At 34.9% G+C, this 18,823-nt stretch overlaps 3 protein-coding genes and 1 long non-coding RNA gene across 4 annotated transcripts; 1 reads left to right on the forward strand and 3 right to left on the reverse strand.

The window, feature by feature from the left end:
• Positions 1–875: 875 nt before the first annotated feature.
• On the forward strand, positions 876–1,652 carry LOC133284935 (mitochondrial import inner membrane translocase subunit TIM23-1-like). Its single transcript, XM_061482072.1, has one exon. The coding sequence runs from the start codon at positions 943–945 to the stop codon at positions 1,492–1,494; it is 552 nt and encodes a 183-aa protein (XP_061338056.1). The 5' UTR covers positions 876–942; the 3' UTR covers positions 1,495–1,652.
• Positions 1,653–2,980: 1,328 nt separating this feature from the next.
• LOC133284881 (uncharacterized) lies at positions 2,981–4,132 on the reverse strand. Its single transcript, XR_009747944.1, has 3 exons — positions 3,858–4,132; positions 3,707–3,743; positions 2,981–3,126 (listed from the first exon to the last, which is right to left on the reverse strand). It is a non-coding gene; the product is annotated as an uncharacterized LOC133284881 (long non-coding RNA).
• Positions 4,133–5,883: 1,751 nt separating this feature from the next.
• Positions 5,884–9,266, reverse strand: LOC133284927 (protein NDL1-like). The gene is made up of 11 exons (XM_061482063.1): positions 9,207–9,266; positions 8,969–9,068; positions 8,723–8,820; positions 8,202–8,290; positions 7,676–7,736; positions 7,506–7,592; positions 7,229–7,306; positions 7,092–7,148; positions 6,893–6,948; positions 6,263–6,398; positions 5,884–6,146 (listed from the first exon to the last, which is right to left on the reverse strand). Exons 1-11 carry the CDS (start codon positions 9,264–9,266, stop codon positions 5,907–5,909), a joined length of 1,062 nt encoding a protein of 353 aa, XP_061338047.1. The 3' UTR covers positions 5,884–5,906.
• A 7,447-nt stretch (positions 9,267–16,713) lies between these two features.
• On the reverse strand, positions 16,714–17,616 carry LOC133284938 (uncharacterized). Its single transcript, XM_061482075.1, has one exon. The coding sequence runs from the start codon at positions 17,614–17,616 to the stop codon at positions 16,714–16,716; it is 903 nt and encodes a 300-aa protein (XP_061338059.1).
• Between the last annotated feature and the right edge of the window lie 1,207 nt (positions 17,617–18,823).

Here is an 18,823-nt window from a genome sequence, read left to right on the forward strand (position 1 = left end):
CCCCTTTGAGGGTTGAGGTCACAAGTTGGACCCTATATGCACATCGACCTCTCCGACTCCCAAAACCCCACCGGATTTCAGTGACTCTCGGGTCAGATAGGTCAGAGGGGGTCACTGTATTTTTTTTTTTTTTAAGAAAATTCCATGAAACAATGTCATTTTATTAAAAAAAAATGCTTGCAAACCTAAATCTAATCGTTCTCTTCTCTCCCAACGACCTAGACTTGTGGTATCTTGATACTTTGGTATCATTAGAATATGAATTTTATACTTTGGTATCTTGATATTTTAATTAGGTTGTGTAATATTGACTTGTGGTTATAATTGATGAATTATATTAAATATGTTTTGAATCTTTAATGATTGATAATTTGTTTTTTAATATTTTCATATAGGATATATATATTTATATTTTTTTAAGGGTTTTATAAGAGTTATGTTGTAGGAAAAATAATTGTGTTATGTTATAGAGATTCGTTTTGTGTATCGAAGTTTGTTTGTTTTTGCTGCAGGCCCCACAAAATGTTGTGAGTGTAGGAAATTTTTTATAGTCATGATAAATGATAGATGATAAACTCTTTTTTAATATATAAAACCGGATCAGCGTAGTAACCCGGTGACCCCCGGTTGAACCCATGACCCCGTGATCCCTGACCTCGGCCGGGTCGATAGCCGGGCAGGGTTTTTAAACACTAATTTCAAGAGAACAGAAAAATTATAAAAGTTAATTAAGATTCTAATTCAACGGTATTAAAATTTGATAGGCAAAATAGATATAGAAAAGAGTAAGTAAAATAATTTATTCCTAATAATATAAGTATTAATTTATTTTCCTTCGTTACGTTTATTTTCTAAAACCCTTCAGCGCCGTTAAACCTTATGCCCTCATAGAATTGGAACATTCTCTTCTGTGTGGTTTCTGCAAATTTTTCTGAGACGGCAATGGCGGATTCTTCAAGCAACTCAAAGGAGCAGAAGACGCGGGTATACCATCCTTACCAAGATCTCAACGTTCCGATCCAGAAGCTCTACAACCTGCCCACCGCGCCGGAGCACCTCTTCCCGGAAGAAGCCGCCAGGACCCACCGCTCCTGGGGCGAGAACCTCCAGTACTACACTGGCTGTGGCTACCTCTCCGGCGCCATCATCGGCGGCGCCAAGGGGACCTTCCAAGGTCTCAGGGATGCTGAGTCTGGCGACTCGGCGAAGCTCCGGATCAACCGAGTTCTGAACTCGGGGGGTCAGAGTGGTCGCAAGCTTGCGAACTCGCTCGGCGTGCTAGGGTTGATCTTTTCGGGCCTCGAGACCGGGATGATCTACTTCAGGGGCAGGGATGACTTGGTCAACAGCGCTGTCGCCGGACTTGGCACCGGAGCGCTCTACAGGGCGGCGGCGGGGCCGCGATCTGCTGCTATTGCAGGTGCCATCGGCGGAATTGCGGCGGCGGTGGCAGTTTCCGGGAAGCAAGCTTTGAAAAGATATGTTCCGATATAACAAACAATTAGGTTAATATGAATGGGAATTTTTTTTCTGTTGTTACTTTTAGTTGTTGGCTTGTTGCTAATATAAATTCATGTACTAGATTCATGGCATGAATTAAATGTTTTTGTTGTCCTGTTGTTTCTGCTCTCAACGTATTCGTTGAAAGGATCAAAGGTTAAGTTAATTTGGAGTTGGAAATTTTATTTATCAATTAAACTGAATGTTGATGGGTTAATCAAACACTTTTCTCTGCAAGCTGTGTGTGAAGAAGGGTTTTTCACTTTTCAGAAAATAATAGTGATCACGATTGTAATTTGGGTTTTGAATGGGTTTGGAGGTTGCTATAGACCAAGGTTTTGCTAAACTGATTATGGAGATACATTCTTTGGTTGCCATTACTTCATAGAGCTAAATCTTTGTGCATATCATCTTGTTAATCTAAAGTTTTATGGTTAATTGGTGATGCCAAATGCCCCGGAGAGATTATAAAAAAAAAAAAAAAAAAACTTTGTTCTTAATTTTGATTATTGAAATAATAAAATATTAAATAATTCTCTAAACATCTTTTTTATTTGCTGGTAATGAATTTGAAAATAAAATTAAAATGAAAAACATAAAATTACTAAAATATCACTAAAATTAAACAAAAAATGACAGCACTTACAATAAGTTACAATTCTAAGTTTGTTTAGTAGAACTTTTCTCCTTTAGTCTGTTGCTATGGAATGGGCGTGTGGATTTGCCTACATTTTGTCTTTTCAAATTTATAAATAAAATTCTTTAACAAACTTTGTTTGGAAACCGGAGTATGGTTGATTTTTTTTACTTTGGTAAGGGAGTATGGTTGATTTAACTAACTCCTTTAAAATAAGTTAGAAACATTGTTCCTGTTAACTTATTTGTTATATAAGTTTTAGGTTTTTTTTTTTTTTGCAAAAACCCCAAAACACCCAAAAAGTTACAGAACAGAGGGCAAGGCCCTACAATTAGATGAATCCTTTAAAAGGAGATCCCTAAGATGAGGAGGAGGATAGGAGAAAACAAAGAAATTCCTATCTCCTTCATGAGGATTAGTGGCAATCCAATGAACACAAACATTATTCTCCCTGCTTGTGTACTTGTATTTGACAACCCAATCTTGTAGTAGCCATCTCTTAATACGCTCAACTACCCTGAGAGTCTCTTGGATTTAGATCCAAATTTTGGATACAATTGATAGCTTCTAATGAATCACATTCCACTTCTATTCTCCTAGCTCTTGATCTCTAAGCCAACTCCAATTGTTTATTATTATTTTTTATATCTCCAATGATGTTGGTAATGAGTTAAGACTTAAGACTATATATATATAACACGTTTGGTAATGATTTGTACTAATCTAATCAGAATGCAAGTATACACAAATCCGCTTTAAGCAGCATACATGTGTGTGAGTGTGTGTGTGATTAGGGACTGATATTTCATCAAATAAAACATGGGCATACAGAAGAATACCCAAACTTTGATAAATCATCAACCCCATCAGCCCATAATACACCCACAGCTTCCGTTGAAACGTTCTCCACACAAGACACAAGTTTTCCACACTTCAGACCTTATATCAAACATGTTGTGGGCAGTTACAGATCCAACCTAGCAATACAACTAAACACACAACCAAATGAACAACATATGAAGAGAGTCATCACATAATGCAGGATATTAATAAAAAGGGAATTACTTTTCTCATGTTACATAAACAAAATATTATCTCCTACACTCACATTTCTCAAATGGATCCCACAAGATTTTTTCTCTCTCACCTTTGACTTTTTTCTCTTTCCTACTTTTTGTTTGAGCATGAGATATTACTTCTCTTATACAACATAAGAGAAGTATTACCCTAATAAAAATTGGGCCATTGGTAAAAGAACACTAAACGCTGCATCTATCTCACTGTTCCTTGAACACACAGGCAAAATGGACTTGTCAAATTACAGAGAAGCAGGATAATGACAATAACAAATTCGAGTTCAAGCAAGGGGTTGGTGTAAGCTTGCCTACTAGTAGTAACCAGAGGAAAAATTTGAATAAGAAGCAAGACATTGTCGGTGTCATTGACAGAAGGGGAAAAGGAAAAAGCAAAAGCAGTTAAAACAACTATGAATAATACAAAAGGTAGAATGTATTACTTATTCAACCAATAAATGGGAAAAAAAACTACAGAGAAAAATAACAGACGCACCTTGTTACTATTCGAACGCAAAAAATGTCTTCTTGTTCTGAAAAAGAAAACGTAGGGATAATCAATTTTGCTACCAAAGATTATCGTGAAAGAGAGAGGATAAGTGAAGAGAGGACAAACAGTGGAAGGAAAATTAACCTTCAGCTCATACCAGTGAGGGGACCTGAGGAAGAGTACTACAATCTGCGTTAAACACATCGGCGAATGTCTAGGACCAACTCCGGTAGCCAAGTTTCAGGCAACTCCCTTTCTGTATCACAGGATAAGCTTTTGCTTCATGTCCAACAAATGGATATGTTTCATCAATGGACGCAACCTAGGGCACGATATGATGAAGGGCAGATTTGTCTGAAATTTTTCCACTTTTTCACGTTTCATTTTCCAACCAAGTAGGATTCCTCAAATTCCACATTTTCGATTGATTCTCCATCCAGATTCTTATGTGTTCTATCAAATACTAGGAAAAAAAGTTGTCGACCATAATTTTGCATGCCTGTGTACCAAATATAGTAAACAAAAAATGCCACTATTACTTTCCTGGGAAAAAAGATATATCTACGTACCAAACGGGCCCTAGTCATGCACTTATGCGTTTGACAGAAAACAAGACATCAGCTGGGCAGTATAACAGGTCTGAGTTAGTTGGTGTTTCTGCTTTATAAGTTTTTTTTTTTTTTTTTTTTAAAAATATTTTCTGGGCTTAGCCCCTCCTATTTACTAAAAAAATGAGCTAGAATTTACGACCTGAAAACGCGCTGTCCATTATGGAATGACTTGAAACGGGTCAAGAAGAGTCTTGTGGGTTCATAGTTCCAAATTTTCAGTATAAACCTTTTAAATGGCAGAGCCTTCAGACAAACATGATAAAAGTCTCAATTGGTTAAGATTTTTTACCGCTTGAGAAGGAATCCTGCCTCACCATAGATGGAGGGGAGAAAATTACCTTTCATCAATACTTCAATAGACCAAAAATAAGGTTACCTATTGACAGGGTAATTCTTTGTGGTCATTATCAATTTAAGCCAGGTACTAATGATTTTCTTTTTCACGTGTCATGATTAATTATACTAGACAAGGGAGACAAGTGATTGCTTTATTGATCTATAAAAAGTTCAATGCTTAACAGTACGTGCCAAGCAACCTAAATGCATTTGTTAATGCAGAACTATGTAGCACCGATACTGACACGGGACACGTGACACGATACGACACTCCGACACGTAAATTCTAAAAAATGTTAAATTTCGACACGTTAGGACACGTTTTGATATTAAATAATATTTTTAATTTATGTAGTGTATATAATATTTAATATTCATTCATTTAACAAAAAAATGAAACTAAACTTATAATATTCATCAATTTTGCAAAGAAACATAAGATATCCCAAATATTTATATTAAGGGCTTGCAATTTCTCATGTTGCATGAGAAATTCAAGTTTTCCTACAGATAGAGAAAAAGGTGGGACCCACCTTAAAGAAAAAAATAAAAAATAGAAAAGTGATTGGTACGGATATCGAAGTGAGAGTGATAAGAGAGGAGACTTCTCATGCAACATGAGAATTCTTTTTCTCTTATATTAAACTCAATAAAATGGTAAACATAATCCAACGAATCTAATAGTTAAAACTAAAAACTCAACGTAAGCAACCTTTGAACTTTTTTTGAATTTCTGTAATGTGTATTGGAGTGTCGAAGAGTGTCGGACACGACACGTCAGGGTTTTTGAAGTGTCGGTGCTTCGTAGATGCAGAATATCAACCAGCCTCTGGTAGTAGTGAAAGAATGACAAAGAATTGACCCATTAAAAAGGAGAATGACAAAGTTAACAATAATTTTGATACATATATACGCACTTCAAAAAAATCAGCAACAGCAACAAACTGTCCTTGTCTCCTAGTCACTTACAAACCTGAAAGCAGTAAGGTTTACATAGCTTGTTCCAGAATAGACTCTGTCGATAGATCGATCAAAACCCACCTTCGCAAAAGAATAATCCTATCGTCAAACTATAACTTACCTGCTACCTTTTTACAGTGACAGGAAAAACAGCCATTTTGCAAACATAATCAAAGAATGTATCCTATACTAGCGTTGTTGTACATTCAACAATAACTACATATTATATTATTATGTGCAATGCTGAAGAGCTTACTCCACTGCTGCGTTGGGGTTGTCAAGCTTTGAACTGGACTAAGTTAGATTTCAACATCAACACGGGTTCTGATGGGCTTGAGCTTAATTCCTAAACTCTCTGGAGAGAGAAGTTCTGGTGATATGCATGAATGTCTAGAGGGGCTTGCTGGATTTGAGCCATTGCTTGACGAGGAAGCAAAATGTGACTGTCTGTGGTAACCAAAACCCATTAAGAAGCACTCAATTGGTATTATCATAGAATTTGGGTGCTCTTCTGTTACTAATGAGCCACAAGCCTGAACCTGAGCAAGTGTTATAAAATGATCATGTTATTTCTGTCTGTCTCTTTCCCAACTAGATTAGAAGAGGATGCTGTTTAGTACTTTATATTGTTTCATATAATGAAAGGACTACCTACCTCAACAAGTGCACAGATTTTGTTGCCCATTTTTGCACTCATGTAGACAGATTCAGCATGGAATGGACTACTCTCACCAGCAAATATAAGTGTCTTGCATTGCAAGTTCTTCAGACCCTCAGTGAGGTCGTGTCTTCTGCAAGCAGTTAACCATTTTGGTTATAATTTGCTAAGGTTTTTAAATTTCCAGCATTTTATTGAAATTATCCTATGTGGAAGATAATGTCATAGGACAATATCATATAATAAATAGCAATCTTTTGTTATCTTTTTTCGTTTCACATGCCGCATTAGTCCACCCTAAATCCATCAAGTCATAGCCACAGCCTAGAATTTGGTTCACCTAAAAAAAATCAACTGTATGGAATAGTAAATATTACAATGCAAATTCTAATTGTAGAAAACAATTTTCTAACAACTTGCTCGCATTACATAGAGTCACATTAAAAGTATGCAAGTTACCATTTCATCTCAAGAATATTAAATATATCATCAACAATAACAGGAATCAGCAGTTATATAGTTGAATACAATGGTTCAGATGGATTGAAGACCCAGAGGGCAAAATGGAGGGACCAAGATAAAGCAATAGAAAACAATCACATGTTTGTCAAAAACATTATAACTTACGCATTAGTTGCTTGAAGAAAACGCATTACATTCAAACTTTGTCTTTCATCCAGAAGCTGTAATTATAGATAAGAAAAGAGCAACTACATGTTAGAATTGTACACATACAAAATTGTCCTAATTTCCAGGTAACTATGCATGCACTTAAGGCAAAATGTCTATATGAAGTAGTTGTTACTAAAATTGAGCTTGTCTGTACCCTTCGGCAAGTTAGTATTATGTCCGATTCTGCTCCCTGAACACTGCACCTAAGTTCCTATAAGAAATGCACAGATAATTTCACATACAGAAATGATTCCATCTTCATAATGAGGGGATAAAGAATGGGAAGAATACCTTACTGAAGTAACGCTGCAGAAGGCATTCCTTCAGTAAACCGCACATACCATAGAAGTATAATAAATTCATTAAGACCTGCATGAATAGATATAGAAAACCTTAGGTAGACCTACTTATGAGTGAAATGAACTTATATCAATATAATGATGCTACCATGAACTTATATTGATATGGCAGCACACATGCAAACTGATGGAGTTACTAAATTCCTTAATCTAGTTGCAGATACTTCAATAGATGACATTTGGTAAAAGCCATGCTGACAGATTAGAACCTTGTTGTAAAGCCATTCAGTCCATGAAGGTGCTTTGCAAATAGGTGAAACAAGAATCAATCCAAGAACTCGTTCTTTGTATTTCATCTGCCAAATGAGAAAAAGCATGATGATTTACTATACTAGATTGTTGTAATAGATAAAGTTAAAACACAAAGTTGCTAACTTACAGCAAATAGTGTCAGGATGTAAGCACCTGCTGTTACACCTAAGCACAGAACCTCCCTTAGCCTGATTTAAGAGAGTTTTGGACAAAGATTAAAATCCTAATCCAAGTAAAAATATCAAAGAGGCTTGTTTTATTAATCCAAAAATGTATTCAATAGACAAATACTCAAGTTCCCTTACATAGAGATACTAAATATGTACTCACTTCCCTTAGTTTAATTTATCCAGCTATGCAGAGACAATCTATTTTTATATATTTTTTTAAAAAATTTATTTTTTATCTTTTTTTCTCAATCTTTTAGTACTTTTCATTTGGGTTCATCTGCCATCAACCCCAACTAGTTTGGTATAAATGTGTTGTTGATGTTGATGCAGAAAGAATCTATTTACTTGTTACTATAGTGCATGGCATCAATAGTTATCACATTGTTCCTGCGAAAACAACAGGGGAATATATTCTAACAGTCCACTGCCAGAAACTCAGCCTTTACTTTAAGAGAAAAGGTGAATAGCTGATGCTCTACGTACCCAAAGAAATCAAGCACTTCTGCAACCTGGTCAGCAAGGTCATCCACACAAAGCAATGGTTCATCTGAAGAAATCACATCAGCTCCCAACTGCAATAACTCTTAAAACAAATGAGAAAAGAGTCGATTATACTCTAGGAGAGGAGAATTCCCATGAAAATTTATATGCAATTAAACTCCGAGCTATTTCACAGCTTAATCATAAATATATCATTGAAGTTAAAATTCCTCAACGTAGAGTAATGTTCAGACTTCAGAATGAAAAGGGACACAGGATTGAAGTGGTAGACATGTTTGCACACATACTTCAATTCAATCCTCTTCATGGGGTTGAACTCAAAAAGCAACACTCATTTTATTAACTAACTCCCTAACCCTTCCCCATGTAAAACATGGATGTGAAATCAATAAAGTTAAAGCTCCTCATTTGCTAGTAGCTAAAATGATGAGCCCATTTATATGTCACAACAGTAATGACTTGGAAGGAAGTGGATTGCTACTAGGAAGAATGCTGATACCGACCTCATGCCCGGGAGCATCAATGTGATAAATGCAGAAGTTATGAAGCAGCAAAGAAGCTGCATCTGGGCAGAACAACAGGCCCTGGAAACAAGACACATCTGCAAAAACCAAGTTGTTCATATTATTATAGGAGTCCTATATTGCAAAAACCAAAGCTGCTTTGCTTCTAATTCTAAACATTTGACAACATTCATTCATACTGATGTTGAATTTACAAAAACAAAGCAATATAAGTAAGAACGATACAATTGAGAGCCACATCTGGATAGGTTATTAGAGCAGGCTTTTCTTGATCCCCGCAAACAAGCACAGTGACAGAACCTTTACTTGTCTTCACCGTGCATTCCTGCGAAGCACCAAAAAGCATAAGCTATGTTAATTTTGACACGAATTCCACAACAGTTCCATTATATTATAACAAAAACACAAGCTGAACTTGGAGAAGAGTTTCTCTTCTCGCTTCACATGTGTTAAGTGCCATTACCTTTCCTCCTAAAGGAATCAAATCAATGTCAATGGAGACAGAGTCGCTTGACTCGCCCATGACTACGCTCTATTACATTCAATGTGCACCCAACACAACAACAACAACAACACACTCCTTAAAACTGATATTCACAACGATGCTCTTCTCTTCTTACTTCTTACTCTTCCTGTTCCTATTTTCTGGTGTCAAATTACGGGCACAACCTCCATTTTTTAAAGGAACCACACGAGTGACCTCAAGTTAATAGTAAAAAGTTATCAGAGGACAAGATTTTACAGTGTTTGTCGGCGAGTCAGTGACCGTTGGAAAGGGCTAAAAGGCCATTTAGAATTATACTTTTATGAGAAATATTATTCATCTTTTACGTGAGATATCATCTCTCATTTTTTTTCACTTCTATTTTCTTACTTCACTTTTTTTTTTTTTGTTGTAATAGTGAGACTTGCCTATTTTCTCTTTATAACATAAGATAACTATCTTATGTTAAATGAGACTAATAAAACCTTACATTTATACATTGTAATTCATACAAGATTCTACTATGATTTTTTTTTTTTTAAATAATATATGATGATGTAATAAGAATAATATTATCGTATGCGATTTCTGTCTAAGGATTTGGTTGCTGTGGCTCTAAAAGGTGCAAGCATGTTGCTGTGCTGGCATGGAATGGGTTTCAATTTTCAAAGACAGAACAGTGATAACTTTAGCGGCGCACATGTGACTGTGACTGAGTCTGAGAGTATAAATGAAATGTAAAACCGATGGGCTTTCTCGTAATTTCGCTTGGGTAACATTATACAGCTGTAGGCCACCTGGAATTTTATTATAAAAGAAGCCCTCTCCACTGACAATTGATCTGACGCCAGCTCATCACAGCCCTCTGCTAGCCCCACTTAAGTAACATATTTTTTTGGTATTTATATATATTATAAGATTTTATTCTGATTAAGTTTGAGGAATGATTTAATGACAATAATAATCCAACCAAATATACTTTATAAGAACATTTTATTAATTCTTATTTTTCGTGGCTCTTCTCACTGCTATTCAAATGATAATGTGTTGTTAGTTTGGTGTATAAATTATTTGTTAAAAAAGAATTCACTAAAAAAAAAAGTTCTCTTTAACAAAGGATTCCTAAAGCTGAGGTTTTTCGTAGCAATAAAAAGTTTAATTCCATGATTAGTTACATAAAAACTTTAGGAAAGAATATCGGTTGAATATAATATTATGAAATTAATGTCCAACCATCACTCCTGATTGAAAGGCGAGACTGGATAAAGAATTTAATAGAAAAGCAATTAATATTGTGCATTATGATTTATGACCACACCAAAAAAAATAAAAATAAAAAAATTGTGCATTATGATGAATTAATTGCCTAGGTTTTCACTCTCCTGAACCTCGCTGAGACATGCATGTTGATTGATTGGCTGTTATCTGGAAAGGAGCTGAACACGGCTTTTCTTTACCCGGTGATCACGGCCTCATATGATCACATCCCACAAACATATTTAGCTTAAAAAAAACCTAACTTGCAGGTAGGCATGGGATGAGCGAACAAAAATACCCATAAACTTTAGTGGCATATAAGCATGTTAACCCCACAATTCACACCATAAAGCATTCTTATGCTACTAATATTATTTAATTTTAATATCGCTTCGTTACATTTTCTTTAGCTTCCATGTTCAACTATATGAATCGAGGATCCCTATTTGCAAATGCAAATGAAGAATATTAATAGAGCAAGAAACAAAACTATGAATAAGGATCTTCCTTGTAATGATGCATAGTTGAGGAATTATTAATGACATAAAAAACAAGACTCGTGTTTAACCATTGTTCAGAGGCCAAGCGAGAACATGGTGAATTTGTCGGAAAGGGGCATTAATGTTAATACAATGGGGCACGAAGTTTTAAGAAATTGATTTTCTCATTTGTTAATTAAAATAATTATGTCATGTGAAATTTTTTTAATTATAAATGAATAAATTAATGATGATAATGGCTCATACAGAAAAAAATATAAAGATAAAAAATTACGAAATTATGACCGTTATTTGATTATTAACTATTAAGATCCTTTTCATATAATGTGATTACGTTAAATAATAATCCATTTCCGAAGTTTTATGTTGAAAGCGTCCGCGAGAATTAGAAACCATTCAGATTCGAAACGAGAAAGCCCGCTAAAAATTAGGCATCGTTGGTGTTGATGATGTCGATCGGTGTTGCCGTACAAATTGCAGCTTTCGTAGCGGCATGCGCCCAGACCAGACGCTGTTTGTGTTGGGTACAGGACATTCCTTTTTTACCTAAAAAAAAAAAAAGCCATTTACTTTTTGTCATTTGTACTCTTGTCAATTTCTTTTCAACACCACTCGTAATAATTCATATTTAATTCTATTTTTATCAAGGTTTGATTATTCTTCCAGGTCAGCCCTATGTATTGGAGCTCAAGGAACGCGATAAAAAGATTCTTACAAGTTACGACCAAATAACAAAGGAATCTAATACATGAAGCTGAAAGAGATAAAACCATGGAAATTGATTCAAATAAAACATGATATGATCGTATAAAAAAATTGTAATTATTCAAAGTTAAATTAACGGTAATATTTTTACAATTATTTTTTTCAATATTTTTTTTCCTCTTTTTTTATCATTATAAATCTACCTTTAAATGATTATGATTTTTTTTTATATAATCATATCATGTTTTATTTAATATATTTTATTTAACATAAAAGGATACACTTCCTGAAACGAGTCTAACAGAAAAACTATCAGAATAACCAATTCATCTAACAAACTAATTTCCTTCTGTTAATATGTTGTAATTAGTTGGTTGAATAAAGACTCCATCTGACGTGGCTTTGGGAAAATTTGATTGAGATGCAGTTTTGCTTTCCGAAGTATTCTTTGGGCCAGACTTAGTTGTTGGGCTTGAATCTGGACCAAATTGTGTTACTATGTACTTTTTAAAAAGTTCAAAAAATAGATCTTTGTAATTTTAAATTTATAATTAAATCTGGATAGTTCTAATCTTTTTAATTATATTTTTATAAATCTTTGATGATAAAACAAATTAAAAAATTTAATAGCTCAAATATAAATTCTAAATTATAAGAACATATTTAAAAAACTTCTAAGAATATGCCAGGTTTCAAATTAGAGTACTGTTATTTCCAAAATAAAAAAATAAAAATTACTGTTAAATAGTAACTCAATGACTGAAAGAAATTTTGTTTTATTCTAATCTGCGTAAGACGCATTAGTATTTATATTGCTCTTTTTACTTGGCAAACTCTCTTTTCTTCTTGGGTGAATGAATATTGGAATAAAATGCTCACAAAATCAAAATGAAGACTGAAGATTGAACCATGATCGACGGGGATAGGCTTAGCCTATGCTAACTCATTACGGTTAAAAAAACCGTAATGAGATATATAGGACGTGGCTTTAAAACTATCTACTTAAAATGCAATTCATTATGGCTTAACTAACGCAATCAAACAAGTGTTGGTGATCTTTTTATAAAGAGTTCGAGATATGAAAGAAATTGAGTAAAAGAGGTAATTTATTAATCTAAATGTCAATAAGAAAATACACCTAAAGGGATATTTATAATCCAAGAGTGAGGAATTTAAAACTAAACAAATCCATACTTATAAAATACAAGACTCTTATAATCTCATCTTAATCCAAATGATAAGTGCAAATCCAAGTCATGATAAATAATAATTGGACATTCACTTTTCATAACAATCCTCCATGTCTCGTTAAAATCCTCTAAGATATCAAAGAATGTGCTCATTTCCATTCCAATATCTTCAGCTCACAGAAGAACTACATCTTGTTAACAAACTACTAGAAAATACTTTATTAAGTCAGCAATATGCATAAGTGCTTCAATAGTACAAAAACTTATTTGTTAATTTTCTTGAGGCCGTAAATGACTCTTTGTTAGTTAGAGAACATGGAAAGTCTAAATCAGGAGAACTAAAACAGCAAGATAGTTGGTTAGTTAGAGGGGGTCCAATTGATGGTTAGAAGGTTAGGTAACTATATAAACGGAACTGAGACTTGCTTAGTGGAATAAGGGAATTATCCCTTGTAAGAGGATTGTTCCTCCGGTAAACATCTTCACTCTGAATATAGAATAACAAATTCCCTCTCTTTTTCCCTTGCTCTAATCCCATCTTCTCTCTATTCTCGTAAGAAATCTTCAAATCACAATCGAAGCACATGACAACGATCTAACAACCATTAGTGTACGCAATTGATGTAATTTATCCATATAAAATCATTTAAAGACTTTTTTTGTATAACTTGACTAATGGACAAACAAGGTGTACCGCGGGAGTACATAGACTGTGTCCCATGGAAGGTGAAGTATGTTAATATAGGGATGCTCATAGTGGCAATGGTAGAGACCAAAGCACTGTAGAGGCTTCCAATGGTGTGCATAAGGGGGGATGTATGGCAAAGATGCCTCTGCAGAGGAGCAGAGTGACAGCATAGGTAAAGAGTGGAGAAGATCCTTCCCCCTCCATGTGTGAGGGGGATATTTAGAGAGGAGAACCCTCTCCAACATGGGAGAGACCGTTGGTCAGTTCCATGAACTGTCTCATCAAGCCATGTTTTGTCCTGAGACAAGGCATGTTGCCCATTGTCAGTGTACAGGGATAACAGCGCAGGGAAGAGAAATGTCCGAGTGATGAGCCTCTATAGCTTGCCATGGGTGCCTTCTAGAAGGCTTTAGATGTGGGCTTTAAGAGATTGAATCCAACTGGTGGGCCTAAGGTAAGTATCCAAAACACAAGGTATCACAAAAAAACACGTTCATACCATTTAACATTTGGTGTCTGATGGAAGCAAACAACGTTTTTAACTTACTTACCACCCAACAGGAGAAACACTGACTTGCAATAATCTTAAAAGTCATTGGTGATTACCGCAGAATTTCTAGTAAATGAATCCCATTTGCTCATAAAATATTGGATATGTGCCCTGGCAACAGGCAGCATAGGAAAGTTAAAAACAAAAATGCAATGATATATATATATTGTGTTAATTACCAAAATCCAGTTTCACATATCTGAACACGTGTGACAAATTTCTCAATGCAGTCACTAATTTTTTTCCCCAGACTAACATGAGGTAGACTGTTTACCATATTGTTCCATCTTATTACCTTGCAGCCATCCTCACTGAAATCAGTGGTAGTTCATGAAGAACATTAAAGACATGAAAATTAAATTCCAAGATAACAAGAATCTAACTTTGAAGAACATAAAGAGTGTGGAAGTTAACAGGAAATACCTGCGTGGTTGGATGATTGATAACTATTATAAAAGGGTATTCTCAGCTATGAGCAAGTATTTAAAACTTTGCAACCTGTGTCTAAATTTGGCAATAGCCCCAGATAAATATGGATGATATATCTTACAAGCATGAGTGCGTGAGTAAGAGTTCATTCATGATTTAAGGGATCAAGGCAGTCACAAAGATAATGCCTAAAATGCATATAAGATTAATAACATTTTAAAAAAACTCTCTGCAGAGCAAAAATAATAGAGAAATATGCAAAGAATTTATCTAAGTATCAACAAAGGCCTGCAAGAGTATTACCGCTTGTGTTGGACACACAAAACAACAGTAAAAGCCGAGAAAATCCAGAAGTGCAGTTATTTCACCTAACTAATTAGCCACAAGTATAAAATACTGAATTTCATCAAATACTAGCTACTTTTTCACCAAAATCATAGTACTTCAAATCCACATGGAGTCTATAAGGTTTTGCAGATTGCAAATAATCTGTTTTCATCTACATCCTCCACCCCACCCCCTCACTGTAAATAATTCATGTCAAATTATCAATAGTTGAAGATAGAATGATATAGCAAAATAGCAAAAGGATTAAAAGGGATGCATCGTCATCTATCACATTAACTTTGACAGAGTTTCCCTTCTTCAATGAAGGGAAATCACAATATATAATCTCCAAAGTGCATAACCATGATCTATCAAACTCAAAAGTGAGACATGTATGCAAAAGAAAACTAAGAAAGGAGTAAGAACAGCACAAGTAACTATGAAGTATGAAGTGGGGACAGGCGAACAGCATCTCTTACACATCTTTTATACATGGATTTCCTTCTTTCCTTTACACGAGAAAGAAAAATTAAACAAAGCATTCATGAAAATTTTTGGTCACACATCATGTTAGAAGACTAATATTGCAGAAAAATCATTTTATGGGCTAGCATGTGTGCTGCAAGCAGATATTATAACATTACTATCACAATGCTATTATTTAGTCACACAAATGGTATGAAAAGAATGATACAGTATAAACAAATAACTTAATGGCAGCAGTACATTTTTCTATTGTGTTTGCATATCGAAGATATTTTACATATGGGATTAGCAACTGAAATTAGAGCTGCATGTCTTACAAGAAATTACCATCGTCAATTAAGTTTATTCCTGGTGCACAATATGCATGACAGAATCATTCAACAAACAGGCTGCAGTATTAGAAAGACATAAATTCTTGGATTTGGCTGAGAGAGAGAATAAGAGGTCTACAGGTAATATCATAGAACAGCAGAGCTTCACATAGGGGAGTCATGAATCAGAGGTCATAATGAGCTGACAATATCTCATCAGGTTAATTAGCAGATGATTTTTGTAGAGACATCATTCACAAACCATGGCATTCATCTTCATATGGTAAACTAAAATGATATCTAGCCTCTGAGCACAAATCTCATGCCCAGTCTGTTAATTATAGGCATCGGAGTAGGTGATTGAGTGATTCTACTAAGGGAAAGAATTGTCATATCCATGCCCTATGCAGGGTGTACAAAACAAGTATTGATCCCTCAGCCTGACGATAGTTTCATTATCTTAGATCCCTGAAACAAAATGATTTTTAAAAAGGAAAGCAAATTGGAATTCATTCTAATTCATTGATCTCTTTCTCTCCCCTGCACAATCTTCCTCTTCAACCCCATCTCTCCCCTGTTATTATCACACTTTTGGTTAAGAGTGTTTACTGGATCTTAGTTATTGGACATTACTAGTTTGCAATTCCTGCCTTACATATTTAATAAAATGAATTCTCAATGCAAAAAGATAAAAATATATAACAACCAGAAACTGTGAATAACGGGTATATACTACTGACAAAAATCTTCAATGAAGATGCTCTTGAATAACACATAAAACAAACTGTAGACCATATAGTTTTTATAACATGGATCATAAAATTAACACTTGATAGATATACAGCCAATTTGAAAAAAGAAAAATTGTCTTCGATCTGATCAAATGCACAGATATATTCAGGGTATGAATAATGGAGGAAACGATACAAACAAAAGGTCTAATCTTTAATCAAGGGTAATTCAATCACATCCTTGATAAATCAAAACTCACTAAAAGGTCTCTTCTGTTAGTATTCAACCGATGATGATGGATTTTCGCAACTCTACTCGTTCTTCCAAGCATACAAAATGTGCGAGAAACCAAGACCATGGAATTTGGTGTCAGAAAACCTCTGAGAGAAAGACCACTGCAATGCATTTGCATCAGAAAGGGGTTGATCAGCCCACAATTTTTCTTCAGAGAGGCATGTTCTGAACATAAAGACAACATTTCCAAGAGATGTACCAAAGAGCCAATTATAGACATCCCAGAAAACTTCCACTGCAAGGCCATCCACCAGGATGGTATGATTTCCCCTGAACTTCCACTTCAGCCTCTTCACCTGCATCACAGTTTTGCTGTCTATGCGAATTATAAGGCATGGATCACTCACATTGGAAGTGTCACATTCAATGACAAGATCGTGAACTTGACCATTGTCACAAAACACGGCCTTGTTACCAAACAACTTCTTACCAAAAACATGTTCTTTCTTGGCAACAAACACTGCATTATTAGAGTGTAATGGGACAGCATTGGACTTCTTGAAAGCCTCTTTCCTCAAATCTCCAAGTAGGAGAACCATTTGTCGATCTACAACTACTCCTACATAAAACCCCTCCAATGGTTCAGGCCCAACACCAAATCTAGCAGAAGAAAGGTCCCAGTACACATCAATCTTACAAGAATAAGCCTCTAAACTCTTACAACCCCTTCTCTTGGAGAACACCCATGGTTTGATATCTACCTTACACAGACACTGATTTGAAGAATCATCGATCCCAACGCTAAGCCCTTGCCCCATCAAACCCTTACTCCACGTGATGGTAATCAAGCAGGACCTACCTCTTATCCGGCATTGGTAAACGCAAATAACCAGATTCTGTGCAGTTTTACTGGCGTGTGAAGATGAAGAATCTGCAACCTGAACTGCATTTTCTCCAAAACAGGAAGGGAAGTCCTTCATTTTCCAAACACCAACTTCAACTCAATTCAATTTCCGACCTTTTTCAGAAAAGAAAAAAAAAAAAAAACAGATGGTGCTTGCTCAGTTTTGCAGGCAGAACAAAAGTACTCTCTCAGAACAAAGAAACAACACATGGATCAGAGATTGAAATACAAGAAATCTCAGACATGGTTGAAGAGATGGTATGATTTGTTATGAAGATGGGGTGTTAAGATTAGAATCCATGAACCTATCTATCTAACTTTATTAAGAGAAGAGCGGAATGTAAGGAGTAAAAATGGGTCAGAGAGAAGCAGACAAAAAAAGCAGTCTTGTTTCACTGTCAATGCCACTGCACTCCTAACAAATCTCCAAATTGGGTGTCTAAAACTCTATTATATGTCTATGATTTATGAGTGAAAAGAGTTAAAATGAGATGGTGACAGCCCAAACAAAACAAGGGAGGTCGAGGAAAGAGAAGGGGGGTAAGGGAAAAGGGAAAAGGGAAAAAGAAAAAGAAGGGGACAATGTGGAAGAAAATGGCAACTGGATTTTGCTGGAAGGCTGATTTGTGAGGGTTACTCTACACTGATTAAAGCTAGAGAGAAAACAAAAGCATCTTTTTTTATTTCCCCTCTGTTATGTGAACTTGTTTTTACCTGACAAGAACACTTGAACAAACAAGAGAGGAGCTTCTCATTTCTCTCAAGTAGCGTTGTTGATCATGGAAAATTCAAATAAATATTTATGAGTAAATGTAAAATCAAATGATCAATCAATGCAAGAAAACTCCATTTTTCTTTGCCATGTTTTTTAAAAGGGAATGAGTGATCGTCAGAGAATTCAGAAACGGTTCCTCGGAAGTGGAACCCACAAGCTCGTGTTAATGCAAGCACGTTCTCACAAATATGCTTCCATCCATGCGTAACATACCTCACACGTAATAATAATAATAATTATTATTATTATAAAAAAAATATTTATTCTTTTAAAAAATATAAAATTATGTCATTTTAATTAAAACTAGAATATTTTATGTTGAAAGAAAGAGATACAAAAAATCATGATTAGAGAAAGTGAGATTTTTTTTAATTTAAATATTAAATATTAAATAAAAATAGTCATTTTATTTTTAACTAAAATGACTATCCACATGACACATATTTTTTCTAATAATAATAGTATTCAGACACAACCTTTTTTTTCTGAAATTATTTTAACATTTTCT

Source organism: Gastrolobium bilobum, unplaced genomic scaffold (assembly GCF_033153095.1).
Source record: "Gastrolobium bilobum isolate Gb01-03AN ecotype WA unplaced genomic scaffold, APGP_CSIRO_Gbil_v1 utg15403, whole genome shotgun sequence".
NCBI lineage: Eukaryota > Viridiplantae > Streptophyta > Magnoliopsida > Fabales > Fabaceae > Gastrolobium > Gastrolobium bilobum.

Coding starts and splice junctions, on each gene's coding strand:
- LOC133284935 (XM_061482072.1), top strand. CDS start 943: ATGGCGGATTCTTCAAGCAACTCAAAGGAGCAGAAGACGCGGGTATAC.
- LOC133284927 (XM_061482063.1), bottom strand. CDS start 9,266: ATGGGCGAGTCAAGCGACTCTGTCTCCATTGACATTGATTTGATTCCT. Junction 7,307..7,505: donor CTGAATGGCTTTACAACAAG/GTTCTAATCTGT, acceptor CTATTCATGCAG/GTCTTAATGAATTTATTATA. Junction 6,147..6,262: donor AAATCTGTGCACTTGTTGAG/GTAGGTAGTCCT, acceptor ACACTTGCTCAG/GTTCAGGCTTGTGGCTCATT.
- LOC133284938 (XM_061482075.1), bottom strand. CDS start 17,616: ATGAAGGACTTCCCTTCCTGTTTTGGAGAAAATGCAGTTCAGGTTGCA.